This window comes from Podarcis bocagei, assembly GCF_964188305.1.
Source record: "Podarcis bocagei genome assembly, chromosome: 17".
Classification (NCBI taxonomy): Eukaryota; Metazoa; Chordata; class Lepidosauria; order Squamata; family Lacertidae; genus Podarcis; species Podarcis bocagei.
Window position 1 is genome coordinate 39,230,728 of NC_138143.1, and position 17,720 is coordinate 39,248,447.

Genomic DNA, 17,720 nt, shown 5'->3' on the forward strand with positions numbered 1-17,720 from the left:
TCAAGGGTCTGAACCCCATCTGCCAGGGATCCCACAAGAGAAATCAGTGGAGGAGACTCTTTCGTCATGAGCTAAAGATTCCTACATTTCCGGGGGTTGGACTAGATGACCCTGGGGGTCCCTTCCAACTCTTATGATTCTATCTCTGTCTACACAGTGTACGCCTTGGATTATTGTAATATTCTGGCCCCACCTGTCACGGCAGCCAGTTTCCTAGCATTCTTTATTTGTTAATGTGCAGGAACTTGTCAGACTATAAGAGGATAGTTCGCTGTCCTGCTTTGGCTGAGCTTATTGCCTATAATACATATCTTTTGTCGTCTCAGCAAAAGAGGAGGGCAGTGGAGAGGGGGCTTAATCGGTGAGTATAGGTTAATTTTATTTACACATAGTAAACTAAGAGCACTAGAAATTACAAAAAATGGTTTGTAACAATTTTGGTTGTACAGCCCCCTGATCCTCACCGACTACTACTTGAACTCCTCAGTTTCCGATTTTTGAAAGCATCTTTCTGGAACTCCTTTCTGCTCCTTTCAACCCAACTTGCTGCTTTGTGTATTTTGTTACTGAGCAGTAATCCTTTTATATCTGATTAGTTACACCGCTGCAATCCTCCTCTTAAGTTCCTAATTTTAGCAAGGCTTGGGAATTAGGTCAGCCAAAGCTACTAGAAAGGCTTTGGAAAGGATCCTGACGGCAAATTATTATGCCGCGTTTCTTGTTTTCAAGATGCGCACAGGACAGCTTCGCACATGGATTTAATTTCTTCCATAGCCAGACATAAACACCAGTGTCTTGTCCTCTGTATTGGGGTAAAATATCGGGGAGAAATGAGGCAGTTTAAAGAAAAAATGTGTTTGAAGATTCATGTACCTAAAAGTTGGGGCAGTGTCTATCTCAGCATCTTTTGCAGGAACACAGAGAAGCCATAGAATGTGATCCTGGGTCCAGAATATAACTGAGAATTTCAGCTTTTATTTTTTAAAACAAGAAGAGCTCCCCAGCCCTTATGGTTACAGAGATGTACTTGAATATACATAGTGGACAATGCCTGCTGGAATCCCAGAAATCAAATGGGTTCTCCACCCCCATCGTTCAGCCCGAACACTGAGGTCCAGCGCCGAGGGCCTTCTGGCAGTTCCCTCATTGCGAGAAGTGAGGTTACAGGGAACCAGGCAGAGGGCCTTCTTGGTGGTGGCGCCTGCCCTGTGGAACGCCCTCCCATCAAATGTCAAGGAAATAAACAACTATCTGACTTTTAGAAGATATCTGAAGGCAGCCCTGTTTAGGGAAGTTTTTAATGTTTGATGTTTCATCGTGTTTTTAATATTCTGTTGGGAGCCGCCCAGAGTGGCTGGGGAAACCCAGCCAGATGGGTGGGGTATAAATGATAAATAATTATTATTATTATTATTATTATTATTATTATTATTATTATTATTATTTTCATTGCTTAAAACTTTTCCAGTGGTGGGCAGTACCAGAGGCAAAAAGGAGTGGGTCCAGAGGCAAAAAGCGGCTGTAGAGGAGGTGTGGACTGGGGCAGATCCCAAGTGCCGGGTTAAGAGGACGTCCCCAGGCCTGACGTTCCTCGTCCCTGCCTTAAAAGGGTGGATTGTCTGTGCTCTGCATCATCCCCCCCCCAGCAGCTAAAGCATAATGAATTTATGCCAGGTAGCACAACCAAAGAAACAGTTACTCAAAATGAGAGAAATGCAAGGCTGTTGAATGCACACAGGTCACAAGGTACGGGCTACCTTGGTACAAAATGCAGATTAAGTGCAGGACAAACGGCCCTGTTTGTGCTATACAGTGGTACCTTGGCTTATGTTACCTTCGGATAACGTAACTTTCGGGTAGCAAACGCGGCAAACCCGGAAGTGTATACTTCTGGGTTTTGCCATGTGTGCATGCGCAGAAGTGTTCTATCATGCCGTGCGCAGAAGCGGCGCCTCACCTTGAAGACTTTTCAGGGTACGTACAGACCCCCGGAATGAATTAAGTTCGTATCCAGAGGGTCCACTATATAATCATTGGAAAGGAAAAAGCAAAATTGAATTTTTGGCCTGCCTGGAGTTTGTTGGATCTCGACAACTCCTCAGGAAGTACAAGTCCCACCTATTGTATAGGTGGGGCTAACACAATAACAGGTTTATTTAAGCTTTAAAGATGCTGAACGGAACGGAACATTGTGCTCTGTTGAACATGGCACAAGCTTGCCAGACGGAACAATCCCCCCTCTTCCTCTCTTCCCATGTGCTGCTCTGGGGTCCTCCTGAACCACCACGCCTCAAGCCAATTTGGGCGGGGGGGGGGGGGGTGGAGGACAAAGGGGACACAGCTTCGCTGTACAAGCGGAAGTCCTTGCGTAGAGTTTGTGCTGACTGACAGGGCTTGTTTGGTTAGTGCCCTCCCGCTGCCCCTTTCAATAGTGGTGCCCACCCTGCGGAACACCCTCCCTTCAGATGTGAAGGAAATAAGCAGCTATCTTCTTTTTAAAAGACATCTAAAGGCAGCCCTGTTCAGGGAAGTTTTTAATATTTAACGCTGTGTTGTTTTTAACACTTGATTGGGAGCCACCCAGAGTGGCTGGGGAAACTCAGCCAGATGGGCGGGGTATAAATAATAAATTATTATTATTATTATTATTATTATTATTATTATTATTATTATTATTATTATTATTCCTTCGCAGGTTATCGCCCAGCACCAAAACCTGCTCCTTGCTCGAGCCAACAACACCGTCAACTACACTTTGCTGAGCAACGACAACGCGTTTCTGAGCTACCACCCCTATCACTTCACGCAGAGGACCCTGACGGCGCGCTTTCAGATGAACAACACCAAACCGCCGCATGTCCAGATGGTGAGGAAGCCAGTGCTCACGGTGATGGGCTTGCTGGCTCTGCTAGGTACAGCAAACCACTCGTCCTGTTTCCTGTTTGCAAGAGCAAAAGCAGGAGAGGCCTTTGTGGTGGTGGCGGCTGCGATACGCTCTCCCATTGCTGGGGTCACCGCAGCTTACCTGGGCTTAGCTGGGGCAGAGTGGCGGCGAGGCCAGGATTGCATAAGATGCATATTAGTGCAGCTGCACAGCCCTGACCATGGCCTCACCCTGCCCCACACCCTGTTGAGAAGGCCCCTCTCCCACCACAGGAGCCACCGCTGCTTCAAAAGTCATTTTTACAAAAGAGGATATATGTGCGTGTTACTGGCCACCCATGTTAACCAAACGGGGGGCACAAACCTGTTACCCTACTTCCCAATGACATTTGGTGAATTTTTCCATAGAGGAGCAGTTAGGGCCAGAAGCGCCACCTTACAAGGGCAATTGGGGTGTGTGTGTGAGAGAGCATTGTGCCTCCTTCCCTAAGTTTGGCAGAAGGAGGAGGAGGAGGAGTTTGGATTTGATATCCCGCTTTATCACTACCCTAAGGAGTCTCAAAGCGGCTAACAATCTCAACAAACACTCTGTGAGGTGAGTGGGGCTGAGAGACTTCAGAGAAGTGTGACCAGCCCAAGGTCACTCAGCAGCTGCATGTGGAGGAGCGGGGAATCGAACCCAGTTCCCCAGATTACGAGTCTACCACTCTTAACCACTGCACCACACTGGCACACTGGCTCTCCCAACTCTCCCAGAAGCTTCCCAGGCTTTGGGAAGGAGGCACCAGCCTTCTTCTTTTTTAAAAAATATTTTTTAAATTAAGTTTTACAGTTTAAAATTCCCATAATCTACATAAGTTATAGAGAAACAAATGCCCGAAAGAGAAACCCCTTCTCCCCCACCCCCAGACTTCCCTCAACTTCCCCTTTCTGGTTCTTTATACATTTAATACTTCTGCTTACAGTGGTACCTCGCAAGACGAATGCCTCGCAAGACGAAAAACGCGCAAGACGAAAGAGTTTTCCGTTTTTTGAGTCGTTCCGCAAGACGAATTTCCCTATGGGCTTGCTTCGCAAAACGAAAAAGTCTTGCGAGTTCTTACGAGTTTGTTTCCTTTTTCTTAAAGCCGCTAAGCCGTTAATAGCTGCTAAGCCGTTAATAGCCGTGCTTCGCAAGACGAAAAAACCGCAAGACGAAGAGACTCGCGGAACGGATTAATTTTGTCTTGCGAGGCACCACTGTACACTGTTTTATCACCATCTGTCTAAATACATTCCCATTATTATCATTTTGTATCTCCCCGCTATAAATTCTTCTTATAATTAATTGTTTTCAAAAACATTATTCCTTGTCTTTTACCTTCATTTAGTGGTCGAAAGTGTTTACTCAAAGCCTGCTAGTGAGTCTATTTCTTTACAATATTTCTGTAGGTACAACAAATATAATTCCCAGTCTTTTTTAAAGTCCCTATTGCCTTTATCTCTTAATCTTCCTGTAAGCTTCGCCATTTCTGCGTAATCCATCATGATGAAGGAGGCGCCAGGCTTCAATACTTTAATACACTAATTTTCCAGGAACATTTAGGGGACTAGTCTAGTCCACTGACCACACGCCACCGCCTGCTTCCCAAGGGACTATCGCCTCTCATTTAGACCTGCTATTTGCACGGCTCCACAGAGGCGTCCAGTTAGCCCCTGTGAGAAAAGGATGCTGTGCAAGCTGGGACTTGGGCCTGATCCAGCAGGAGAGCAGCAAAAGGGCAGCTTGGGGAGAGGCGAGACAGCGGGTGGCTGGCTGCGAAAGTGGGTCTGCATTTGAGGTGCACGGTGGGGTGCAATGAAACAAGGCCAAGTTCAAAGTAAGATTCAGGTTTCTCTTCCTCTTGCGTAGGAGAGGAGCAAGTCTCTGCCAACATCTCCAGCCAGGAATCGGAAGACTGTGACACTCTTGGAGTACTAGCCAGTGTGCACAGACCTCGAGAGCAGGGACCCGACAGCTGGCAGGCCTCCGTGTTGATCTATGCCAGCAAAGACAATGAGACATCTTCCAACGTCAGTGCTGTGACTCTAAACATAACCAATTACCCCAAACACAAAGGTATAGTTGTCACTGTGTTTGTTTTCCTGATGCGTCATTACGCGAAGGCAAGTGATTCTATGGTTCTATACAGTGGTACCTTGGGTTACATACGCTTCAGGTTACAGACGCTTCAGGTTACAGACTCCGCTAACCCAGAAATAGTACCTCGGGTTAAGAACTTTGCTTCAGGATGAGAACAGAAATCGTGCTCCGGCGGTGCGGCGGCAGCAGGAGGCCCCATTAGCTAAAGTGGTGCTTCAGGTTAAGAACAGTTTCAGGTTAAGAACGGACCTCCGGAACGAATTAAGTACTTAACCCGAGGTACCACTGTATTTACTGCAGCTATTGAGTGGCTCACCTTATTCTAAAAGGACAGCTGGAATAGTCATTTCATGCAGCCTAAACCATTATGCCATGGTGGCATGACACAATCATATATTTTGATAGTAGCATTCTTTGGTTCCTCTCACAAAAATCAGGCTTTTTTTCTTGGTTTTCAGCTTCTAAAAAGCTTGCAATTGGATCCAGCTTCTTCTGGTCCTTTCTTGGACTTCTTACAAGGCTATGGTGAATAAGAACACAATATCTGAAAGCCTCGGTCTCTGGCCTGATGTTCAACTAACAATCAGAGTTTTAATGTTACGCTCCCTTTGTCTTCCCAAAGGACTTGTGTACATCACTTACTACTTGGATAACTACCTGACCAACCCGTATTTGCAGTGGAGGAAACTGGGAGCTCCAGATTTCCCTTCCCCGAAGCAACTGGAGCAGATAAGAGCTGCTGAGGTACGATGTGTTTGTTGTACATGCAATCCTCACTGAGTTCAAAAGGGCTTGGTCCTGAGTGAAGTGTGGGCAGAATTGCAGCCATTCCTCCCCATCCCTCTATGTGTTTACTTGGAAGTAAGTCCTGCTGTTTCCAGTGAGGTATTCTCTCAGGTAAGTGGATAGGATCCCTCCCTTAGGAGGTATAGCTCATCATAAGCGTAAGGTTTTTTTTTTGTGGGGGTCGAGAGGTAAAGCAGGCCTTTTCTCATTCCTGCAGAGGTCATATCTACTCAGGGTCTCTCCAGACCTCTTTTTTATTGCACTTTTATGACTATTTGTGCTCATGGTGCTATTGAGGTGGGCCCACATGACCGTGATTTCAATACTGTTTGTGCCTGGAAAATATTTGGGGCAGCCACACCGCTTCATCTCCAACCAGTGCCTATCCCGTAACATCCTGCTGTAATCCCATAAATTTTCATACAGTGGTGCCCCGCAATACGAATGCCTCGCAAGACGGAAAACTCGCTAGACAAAAGAGTTTTCCGTTTTGGAGGTGCTTTGCAAAACGAATCTCCTATGGGCTTGCTTCGCAAGACGAAAATGTCTTGCGAGTTCCTGCGGGGTTTTTTCCTCCTCCCCCCTTTTCTAAGCCGCTAAACTGCTTATCAGCTGATCCGATAAGCCGCTAATAGCGCTAATCCGCTAATCCGTCAATGGGCTTGCTTCGCAAGACGAAAAAACCGCTAGACGAAGAGAATCACAGAACAGATTCTTTTCGTCTTGCGAGGCACCACTGTACCACAAATGCTTTATCCCACCTTTTGTGGCCCTCTGGACAGCAATCATGTGGGAAGCATTGTATAGGAAATAATGAAGCAGAATAAACCCCCCACCAGTGCGCTATTTCTGTTTCAATAGCAGGCTGCAGGATACACTCACAGTTATGCAGGAGTCACAGTAATTCTCCTTTCCATAGGCTGAACCTTCCGGAAGAAATTCCTGGCCATCTTCTCCCTCACAAACTTCAACTACATTCTCCTGGGTGGTATTTTTCCGGTTCCCTTACCTCAGACAGTTTGCGCTCCATCCTTGCTGATCACAAAGGCTGCCCTGCCAGATCAGACTGAGGCCCACCAGATTCATCATTCTGTTTTCCACAGCAGCCAGCTAGATACCTCTCTGAGCTCACAAGCAGCGTACGCCAATGGCAGCTATTCTTCTGTTGTTGGTCCCCCTCGCACTGGGCATTCGAAGGTACACTGCCCCTGTAAAAGGAAGTTCCATTTAGCTATTCGATTTAGTTATTTCTGTCCTAACTCTGCTGCCATGCAGCTACCGTATTTTTCGCCCTATAGGATGCACTTTTCCCCCTCCAAAAATGAAGGGGAAATGTGTGTGCGTCCTATGGGGCGAATGCAGGCTTTCGCTGGAGCCTGGAGCCTGGAGAGCGAGGGGGGTCGGTGCGCACCGACCCCTCTCGCTCTCCAGGCTTCAGGAAGCTATCCGCTAGCCGTGGGAGACGCAGCTCTCCCACGGCTAGCGGAGAGCTTGCTGGCACCCAGAAGCTTGGGGCGTGCTGAGCTCAGCACGCCCCAAGCTTTGGGCTTCGCGCAGCGCTTCCCCCGCCCCAGCCCCGCACCTGGGGGGGGGAATAATTTTCCCCCCCTTTATTTCCCCCCCAAAAAACTAGGTGCGTCCTATGGGGCGAAAAATACGGTACATTGAGTGACCTTCAATTCTAGCAATGTGGGACAGCGACAAAAACATTCCCCTCTTTCCACAACATCCATTATTTTGTAAGTTTCTATCATGCCCTGACTTCAGTCCTTAACATACCAGAGTACAAATGGCATTCAACACAGAGGATCTTGTTTCTGAGTAATTATGTTCAGGATTGCACTTAGTAATCTTTGTTCTCTAAGCTAAAAAGCACCCAACATTTTATTTATTATTGTTACGTATCTACCCCACCTTTTTTAGAAGGGCCTCATGGTGCCAACATGGTTCTTGCCCTCCCCATTTTATCGTCACAACAACCGTGTGAGGTAGGCTAGGCTGAGAGACAGACCGGCCCCATGGCTAAGTGGGGATTTGAACCCTGAGGTCCTAGTCCAGCACTCTATCCACTGCACCACATTGCCTCTTGCTTTCGCTTTTCTTCTTGGGAGGTAAAGATAAAGGGACCCCTGACCATTAGGTCCAGTCGCAGATGACTCTTGGGTTGCGGCGCTCATCTCGCTTTACTGGCTGAGGGAGCCGGCGTACAGCTTCCGGATCATGTGGCCAGCATGACTAAGCCACTTCTGGCGAACCAGAGCAGCGCACGGAAATGCCGTTTACCTTCCTGCCGGAGCAGTACCTATTTATATACTTGCACTTTGACATGCTTTCAAACTGCTAGGTTAGCAGGAGCAGGGACCGAGCAATGGGAGCTCACCCCGTCACGGGGATTCAAACCGCCAACCTTCTTATTGGCAAGCCCTAGGCTCTGCACTCAAATCCCATTGACCAGAGGTTCATTCACACATTTCACTAAACACCAGTGCAAGCTTTCATTTATCATGTACAAGTGTTTGTGTGTAAGAACATACACTTGTTTGTTTGTATAGCTCAGCTACTGTACGTTTGTTGAACGTTACATATGGATAACTGTCATGTTAGTTGTGCTTTTAGATACAGTGGTGCCCCGCAAGACGAATGCCTCGCAAGACGGAAAACTCGCTAGGCGAAAGAGTTTTCTGTTTTGGAGGTGCTTCGCAAAACCTATTTCCTATGGGCTTGCTTCGCAAGACGACAATGTCTTGTGAGTTCCTGCTGGTTTTTTCCCCTCCCCCCCTTTTTCTAAGCCGCTAAGCCGCTTATCAGCTGATCCGATCAGCAGATAAGCCGCTAAAAGCTGCTAATAGCGCTAATCCGCTAATCCTTCAATGGGCTTACTTCACAAGACGGAAAAACTGCTAGACGAAGAGAATCACAGAACGGATTCTTTTTGTCTTGTGAGGCACCGCTGTACTATGCCTTGCTAGTTCTCTTCAAAAATATATTGGGTCCTCTACCCCCCGGCTGCTATTCCATCCTCCCCTTTTAATTTACAAGGTTTATGCCAGAGCCAGCCCCAGATGTTTTATTGCCTGAAGCAGAGGGTCAAATGAGGCCCTTCCATTGCCACCTGATCATGGTTGCTCAAGTTTATTTTGCCACCTGAGGCAAATAAAATTCCACAAGTGCCCCTCCTTCCTTTCTAAAAATACTCTGATAATAAATTAAATAACCAACCATTTGTTGCCGTTTCATGACACCCAAAATCAGCCGTCTTGAGGCAGCCGTCTCACTCTGGCTAATGTTTTTTACTCTCACTGAATTTCTGCATGATGTAGAACGGTTTAAGCGGGTGAGAACCTTGACGGCAGTTCTTGTCTGCTATATAGCAGGAATGGACCACACCACCATCAGGAATCCTTCGCTTCTCCTCTGGTGAAATATAACAGTATATATTTCGACTAAATATAGTGTGATCACAGGGCTACTCCACACTACAGATTTTAACCGCCGTGTTGGTGCTGACCTTTAAGGCCCTAAACGGCCTCGGTCCAGTATACCTGAAGGAGCGTCTCCACCCCCATCGTTCTGCCCGGACACTGAGGTCCAGAGCTGAGGGCCTTCTGGCAGTTCCCTCACTGCAAGATGCCAAGTTACAGGGAACCAGGCAGAGGGCCTTCTCGGTAGTGGCACCCACCCTGTGGAACGCCCTCCCACCAGATGTCAAAGAGAACAACAACTACCAGACTTTTAGAAGAAATCTGAAGGCAGCCCTGTTTAGGGAAGCTTTTAATGTTTGATGTATCACAGTATTTTAATATTCTTTTAATATTCTTTTGGAATCCGCCCAGAGTGGCTGGGGAAACCCAGCCAGATGGGCGGGGTATAAATAATAAATTATTATTATTATTATTATTATTATTATTATTATTATTATTATTATTATATCCATTCCCTTTCCTCAGGGAACCCTGGGAGCCGTAGTTTTTGTGGAGTGGGAGAAGCAGAAGCTTGGGAGAGTCAGCACTCTCACCAAACTACAATTCCCAGAGTGCTTGGGGAGAAAGCCTCAGTCATTAAACTGGTATAGCACTGATATACATTTGTAGTGAGGTTAGGGCCTCAGAAGCATCCCAAAAATGAAGCGTCTTTCCCACCTTCAACCCCCTACTTACCTACCACTCGTGCCTCTGGTATCCCCTTCCTTGCGAGTACCTCAGAAGTGAGGAGTTGGTAAAAATTTATGCCTTCCCTTTTATGCTGTCCAGATGTTCGCTTCCTGCTGGATCATCTTTTCTGTCGAGCTGACTCCACAGTACGCTGTCGGCGCTAGATAAATATTTGTTGTAAGGCTATCCGAATGAGCAAGGCCAGTGGAAGGGCCTCCACATTTGCATTACTTTTGATCTTTAAGCCGCTTCTCCTTCGTAAGCACATACCTGCACACTGGGGGATCCCTGCCCCACTGGTCCCCCTCAAGGAAATCTGAACCCTGCCCCGTGGATATTTTTTTAAAAAATATGATGTGGTTGGGGTTTTTCGGGTTGTGTTTTGACTAAAGGAAGAACTACAAGTTGCCTCATTGCACACATGTTCGCTAATGTAGGGTCAGGGAGAATTGCAGTGAGGCAGAAACAGGTGGTTTTTTTTCCCCTTCTGCGCCTGCCAATTTTCCACTGCAAATCACAGCAGAAATCCACAGTGGGGATTTTCTGCCATGCCTCTCCAGCTTACTTTTGGTCCTGGATAATCTGAAATGGTCAGTAAGCTACACCATACATTTAAAGCACGCCGATGCCACGTTAACAGTCATGGCTCATCACCCCTCCACCCAAATAATCCTGGGAAACATAGTTTCCTCTCACAAAGCTACAGCTTGCAGACCTTTGGCATTCTACAGTTCCCAGAATTCTTTTTGGAGGCGGGAAGGCATGATGCTATAAATGTACTTTATATGTATGGTGCAATTGGCGTTTCCAGGTGGAAATCTGAAATCATGGGAAAAGTACAAAGGGGAAACGTGTTTTGAAAGGCGGCTGAATGAACAGTCTTAACATCCTGCTTCCCACATGGGCCAGACAGGTACCTCCAATAATCCCAAGAGCAAGCCATGAAGACAATAGCCCTCCCTGCTGTTATTCCCCAGCACTGGCATTCAAGTAAAATATGCTAACCCCAGATCTCTCCTTCAAAACAACCCACTTCAGGTTTTGCGTTCTAACATGATGAGCTGTGGTTGTGCTCCATCCTATGCACACATTCCCCTCATGAAGGGGAAAAGCGTCCCAAAGAAGGACTTTTTGTTCAAAAGCGCTGTTGCACTTTTTCTGATCTTCTTTCAGAACGTTCCGAATGGCTAACTTGGGCCCTGCTGAGTGATCTCCCATCCAAGCTGAGACTTGCTTACCTGGGCAAGTGGATCATGTGCCCTCTGGCCCCTGGACAATGTTTAACATATCACCATGGTTAATACCAATAGGCTGCTAAGTGGCTTAGGGACGCAGGTGGCGCTGTGGGTTAAACCACAGAGCCTAGGACTTGCCAATCAGAAGGTCGGCGGTTCGAATCCCCGTGACGGGGTGAGCTCCTGTTGCTCGGTCCCTGCTCCTGCCAACCTAGCAGTTTGAAAGCACGTCAAAGTGCAAGTAGATAAATAGGTACCGCTCCGGCAGGAAGGTAAACGCCGTTTCCGTGCGCTGCTCTGGTTCACCAGAAGCGGCTTAGTCATGCTGGCCATATGACCCGGAAGCTGTACACCGGCTCCCTCAGCCAATAAAGGGAGATGAGTGCCACAACCCCAGAGTCGGTCACGACTGGACCTAATGGTCAGGGGTCCCTTTACCTTTACCTTTACCTTTACTAAGTGGCTTAGTCATGCTGGCCACATGACCCGGAAGCTGTCTGCGGACAAACGCCGGCTCCCTCGGCCTATAGAGCGAGATGAGCGCGCAACCCCAGAGTCGGTCACGACTGGACCTAATGGTCAGGGGTCCCTTTGCCTTTTTACTGTAGGGAAGTTTCTCCTCAGGGACCATTAAGCATTTTTTTTTAATTTCATAGGACCCTGTGGTGAAAGGGCCATTTTCACTCCCAGCGAAAGGCAGCTTGCTGCTGAAACAAGAGCTCCCAGTTCCATCCGCCTTCCTCGTCCACATCTGTGCAAAGGCACTTGCTCCTCCCGATCAGGTAGGCACAACATCCTGTAGATGTGTGGAACCTCTAATCCAGTTTGAAACAAACAATTTTCTTTGGTTCATTTGTTTTTCTGAGTCCAGCTTAGGGTGTTGGAGTTTGGGACCCATTTTGTTACAGGTAAATACTATTGGCTCAGTGCTTTTGTTATCATAAGCCACTCTTTATTAGCAAATCATATAAGATCACTCTTATTAATAATAATAATAATTTTATTATTTACACCCCACCCATCTGACTGGGTTAACCCAGCCGCTCTGAGCAGCTTCCAACATATATAAAAACATAATAAAACATATAAGCGAGTGTCTGTTGATTTTGTGTAAATCAGTGTACTTTTAAATTTATTTTTGGCTATGTGTAAGTGGTCAGCCCTACAGATGGCTGCCCTCTTCCCACATCCCACTACAAATACGGTCCCTTTAGAGAAGCTGTTGGCAGACTACAAGGAGAAGCACCCTCTTGTCAGCCACTCTGAAAGCAAGTCCAGTAATTACGGCCTATTCTTCCCTTACACCATTTGCTTGCATCTCAGTTTTTCTGCTTCTGGCTGCAGGTGGCAGAGGCGGTTTTCGGGTAGCACGACTGGTGTGGTGCAGGGGGCTTTGGGACGGAATGAGAGAGGCGGGGGTCACCAAATTTTAGCATCACACAGGGCACCACTGCAATTTGGGAGGCCATAGTCCGCCACTGGGTGTGGACACTCATGTGATGAAACACTCTCTCATGAGAAACCATGCCCACCCTTCTTTATCTTTTTGTTTCCAGTTTATCAGCCATCCCTAGTGGCCTCATCATTTGGTCAATTCGATCCGTTTTTTAAAGCTCTCTTACATCTTGCTTTAGTGGGGGGAAATGCATAAAATAATGTAAACAATAAATAAAAATAAACTCACTTTTTTGATACATGCCATGCTATAAGGTAAAGGTAAAGGGACCCCTGACCATTAGGTCCATTCGTGACTGACTCTGGGGTTGCGGCGCTCATCTTGCTTTATTGGCTGAGGGAGCCGGTGTACAGCTTCCGGGTCATGTGGCCAGCATGACTAAGCCGCTTGTGGCAAACCAGAGCAGCGCACGGAAACGCCGTTTACCTTCCCTCTGGAGTGGTACCTATTTATCTACTTGCACTTTGATGTGCTTTCAAATTGCTAGGTTGGCAGAAGCAGGGACCGAGCAACGGGAGCTCACCCCGTCGCGGGGATTCGAACCGCCGACCTTCTGATTGGCAAGCCCTAGGCTCTGTGGTTTAACCCACAGCGCCACCCGCGTCCCCCTTACATGCCATGCTAACCCTGAGCTTATCTGTCTTGTCAGGTGAATGGTGTTCGCCTCATTCGTCTCACAAAGGGACAAGTTTTGGTACTGTGGGATGACAGCTGTGTGAATTCAAAGTAGGTAACTCGCGCCTAAAGGAATGCAGAACTGTCTCGGTTTTAAATCCATCTTTTTCAAATTCTTTGTGTAAAGCAGTTACTAAATAGCAACTGTACATTTCACAAACTGAGGAATCAGACTGGAAAATACAGAGGGCAATGGCTAAATACAGTGGTGCCTCGCAAGACGAAAATAATCCGTTCTGTGATTCTCCTCGTCTAGCGGTTTTTTCGTCTTGCGAAGCAAGCCCATTGAAGGATTAGCGGCTTAGCGCTATTAGCGGCTTTTAGCGGCTTATCTGCTGATCGGATCAGCTGATAAGCGGCTTGGCGGCTTAGAAAGGGGGGGGGGAGGAAAAAAAACCAGCAGGAACTCGCAAGACATTGTCGTCTTGCAAAGCAAGCCCATAGGAAATTCGTTTTGCGAAGCACCTCCAAAATGGAAAACTCTTTCGTCTAGCGACTTTTCCGTCTTGCGAGGCATTCGTCTTGCGGGGCACCACTGTATTGCTGAGCTCTGGGGCCATATGAATTGCTTCTTACTCACTTCGCTTGGAGTCTAATGGCCTAGCACAAGGCAGGTGGGGAACCTGTGACCTTCTAGATGTTGCTGGACTCCAACTCCCAACAGCCTTGTCCAGTATGACCAGTCACTGAGGATGATGGGAGTTGTAGTCCAGCAGCGTATGGCAGGCCCAGACTCCCCACCTCTGTTCTAGCACTGTAGTGAGCCTGACCAGTACAGTATAGAAAAGGTGCTGTTTTTATTTATGCCCCCAGGTCCCATGGCATATAAAGGTTTGCAGGAGAGGATTGGGGTTGAGTGATGTGTGCCTCCAAGCCTGCTTTTATATGCAGCCCCTAGATCCTTTAAGCTTTTAGGGGTTTTTAGTTCTTTCACATCTGAAAGAGTTAAAAGGGGTGTGGAAGGAGCAGAATCTGTGGTAGTGGAGCTAGGCAATAGGTCTTGAGGGGACTTGATCTACCACCATCACTCTGCTCTGTTAAGGTTCCAAGGGGTTTCTTGAGAGCAAGCAGGCAAATGCCTCCCTGCTCGGCTGTGAAGCCTTGCTTTTGATGCCAAAATAAACTTTATCTGTCCAGAGCGCCACTCTCCCGTGGCTGGCTCATTCACTGGCAGAATCCGTGAGTGGGCGGTCCTTAAACCTTCCCCAGCAAAGTAATTTCTTGACGCCCAGTCTGCGCCTCCCCTCTCGGCGCGGAAGCTTACTGCGCAAGGAAGGCATGGGTAACGGATGACCTCTCTCCTCCCCACTTTGCCCAGGCAAGGTGTCCTGACACCGCCTCGCCTCCTCCGAGCCCTGCATCTCCTTTCCACTGGAGGCGTGGTTACTCTCCTCCGCTGAGGAGGAGCTGCTTCCCCCGATCTTTGGGGGCTCTCTGTAATCCATCCGGCTTTTCCTCTCTCCCTCCTGAACCGATGGCAGTTCCCTGACATGCTCAAACCAATCAGTGACCAGGATCTAGAGTTGACAGCCTTTTGTTCAGATTCACCAGATGATCGTTGTGGCCAGGATTCAACGAAACAGTTACCCTAGTTCAATGAATCCTCCTTATTCCCCTTTATGCCCCCCTGGTCATCTCTTGGGGCTTGGAGGAACCCCCAGAACAACAGACGAGGAGGGAGATCATACCATCGGACAAGTAGTGATGAAACTATCATAATAGACCAGCACTAGGTACCTCTCATTATTTTAGAAAGGTGTGTTAGAGACCTGATATGGGATGAAATGGAGATAACTTAGTAGACATACCCAATGGGCTCAACTTTGCTTTAGAATAAATAGGTTTGGAACAGTTGTCTTTAATTTCTGCTTATTTTCCTCTGAAAAATCACTTTTCCTCGCAGGGTAACAGCAATAAACTTGCAAGTCTCTGCAATGTGTTTGTTTGTTTTTCTTCATAGGTGCCTGAAAAAATTTGAAGTGTTTTTCTCACAGGATGGAAAAACATTCCGCCAGATCAGTGTCAAAGACAGTATATTTACAGCATTGGTCTACAGCCCAGGTAACGTCCAGTGTCTTTCTTTATTTTTAATTTTAGAACAAAAGCAAATTAAGATCATCTCAATTCTTCCACACAACCTTTATTTAAAATTGGCAGCTTCGTTTTTTGAAGCAACCTTGAGGAACTGTAATGTGTCCTTGCTTGATAATGGAGTCTATATGCCACTGTTTATAGATTCAGGTTCCCAAACGCCACTGGTGTGAAGGAAGGAAGCTTTTAATATTTGATGAATTATTCTATTTTAATATTTTGCTGGAAGCCGCCCAGAGGAAACCCAGCCAGATGGGTGGGATATTTATTATTATTATTATTATTATTATTATTATTATTATTATTATTATTATTATATCATCATCATCATCATGGTTACCTTTGGTTGTAGAAGTTCTTCTGCTCAAGAAGAGCAAAACTTTATAGGGAGATTTAAGGTACATAGTGAGAAGTTCCACACAGGTTTATAAGGGGATGCTTTGTGTAGGAAGGTTAAAAGTACACAGAAGGACCAAAGATTCAGTCTAGGGACCCAGCAATTTTAACGGCAGACAGCTCTTTTAAAAATTATTTTCCATTCTTGTCAAAACAAAAAAGGTCTTCAATTACTACCACAAAGTACAATTACTTGGTTCCTGGCTTATCTGAACATTTGGCTGCAGAGATAAGCATCTATTTTAAAAACACACACCAAAATATAGGCATTTTGTCAATGTAGATTCCCCCCCCCCCAGTCTTTCTCAGTGTAACCAAGATGTTCAACTAACTATTTGTGTTGGACTTTCTCTACAGAAACAACAGTCTCAGGGTTTTTCAAAGTGCGAGCTGTGGATTACTGGGGCAGAGCGGGGCCATTTTCTCTCCCGGTGTACTACAATGAAGCGTCTTAAGAAAGGCCAAGAGCACCTCAAAGGCAAGCCAGAACTTACAGAATTAGGCTTGCACTTTGTCAGGCTACAAGTCCTTAAAGCAGTGGTTCTTCATACTCTTTAAGAAATTTGCTCAGAACAACTTGACTTCCAGGGCGTCAGAGGAGAAATGAGGAGAGCGACTGGAAGCCACTCCAGAGCACCAAAAGTTTCATTTTCAATAGATAATTTTGAAAAATAAAGTAGCACCCTAAGGCAGGCAACAGAACTGCCTCTCCCCACAATCCAAGGGACGCCAGCTGCTGATGTAAGCACTTGTTCAAGCCCCTGCAGTAACTAGTTTCGAGAGTCAAATGGATTAGAAAAAAAGAAAAGTGAATCGGCTGGAACAGGAGTTGGCAAACTACGGTCCGCAGGCTGGATCTGGCCCAATTGCCCTCTGGATCCAGCCCGTGAACGGTTCCATTTTTCCCCCCAATTTTTTTCGGGCGACATATTTTTTGCAATCAGCCCCCAAACTACATCTCCCAGCATGCTCCAAGGTTGCTCAGACCTCCATGACGCTGGCCAATCCGAAGCCTTAGCAACCTCAGGCCTCCCCTCCATTGGCCAGTTTCACGCAAGCCGGCAGCCAATGGTGACCCTTCCCAAGACCTGCTGCGAGGAGGGAGGAGGAAGATGAGGAAGACTCTTCTGTGCTGCTTGGCGGTGGCACATTAGCAGCATGGTCATGGACACCCCGGGGTTGGGGCACTTCCTGGTGGGGTGGCTGTGGCCCCTCCATGCAAGCCAAGATCCAGCGCAGGCGGGGTGCCCCCTCCCCAGTCCAGCCCAGCCCGCTCCATCTGAACGTGGTAAGTGGAGGTATCTCAACTGCTCTGTCTCCAAGGGAAGGCGTGTATGCATGCTCGCGCAGGGTCTGGTCCACCACAAATTCTGAGGGACAGTGAACTGGCCCCCCACAGAAAAAGTTTGCTGACCCCTGGGCTGGAAGAAGAAGAAGAAGAGGAAGAGTTTGGATTTGATATCCCACTTTATCACTCCCCTTCAGGAGTCTCAAAGCGGCTAACATTCTCCTTTCCCTCCCTCCCCCACAACAAACACTCTGTGAGGTGAGTGGGGCTGAGAGACTTCAGAGAAGTGTGATTGGCCCAAGGTCACCCAGCAGCTGCATGTGGAGGAACGGAGACACGAACCCAGTTCACCAGATTACGAGTCTATTACTCTTAACCACACCACCACACTGGCTCTCACACTGGAAGAATAGCATGCTGGGAAAAGTGCTCAGGAATGGGAAGATGCCAAGTGCCAATCTTTTGAAGAATTTGGTTTTAGAAGTAGATTTGTATTTTCTATGCTTGCGCAAAACAAAAAGTTGATTAAAGGTACTCATCTTGAGCTTGGATGCTACATGCAATTTTTGGAATCTCTCATTTGAATAAAGATCTGCTATATATTTCGGAAGGTTCTTTGTCTCTTTGTTTGTTCTGT

At 47.0% G+C, this 17,720-nt stretch overlaps 2 protein-coding genes across 3 annotated transcripts in view; one reads left to right on the plus strand and one right to left on the minus strand.

The window, feature by feature from the left end:
• Nucleotides 1–11,452, minus strand: part of SLC26A1 (solute carrier family 26 member 1) — a 64,647-nt gene extending 53,195 nt beyond the window's left edge. Inside the window, exons 1-2 of the mRNA XM_081176475.1 lie at nt 9,949–11,452; nt 6,801–6,999 (exon numbers count right to left, since the gene is read on the minus strand). The gene's annotated coding sequence lies outside the window, so the exon portion shown is untranslated. The remainder of the gene's footprint in view (nt 1–6,800; nt 7,000–9,948) is intronic.
• The window catches only part of IDUA (alpha-L-iduronidase), a 76,292-nt gene extending 58,599 nt beyond the window's left edge, over nt 1–17,693 (plus strand). For both annotated transcript variants that reach the window (XM_081176491.1, XM_081176492.1), the window contains 7 exons: nt 2,696–2,912; nt 4,775–4,981; nt 5,628–5,749; nt 11,834–11,959; nt 13,283–13,359; nt 15,269–15,369; nt 16,153–17,693. In XM_081176491.1, the coding sequence (XP_081032617.1) occupies nt 2,696–2,912; nt 4,775–4,981; nt 5,628–5,749; nt 11,834–11,959; nt 13,283–13,359; nt 15,269–15,369; nt 16,153–16,250 (948 nt within the window). In that variant the 3' untranslated portion in view covers nt 16,251–17,693. The remainder of the gene's footprint in view (nt 1–2,695; nt 2,913–4,774; nt 4,982–5,627; nt 5,750–11,833; nt 11,960–13,282; nt 13,360–15,268; nt 15,370–16,152) is intronic.
• Nucleotides 17,694–17,720: the final 27 nt, after the last annotated feature.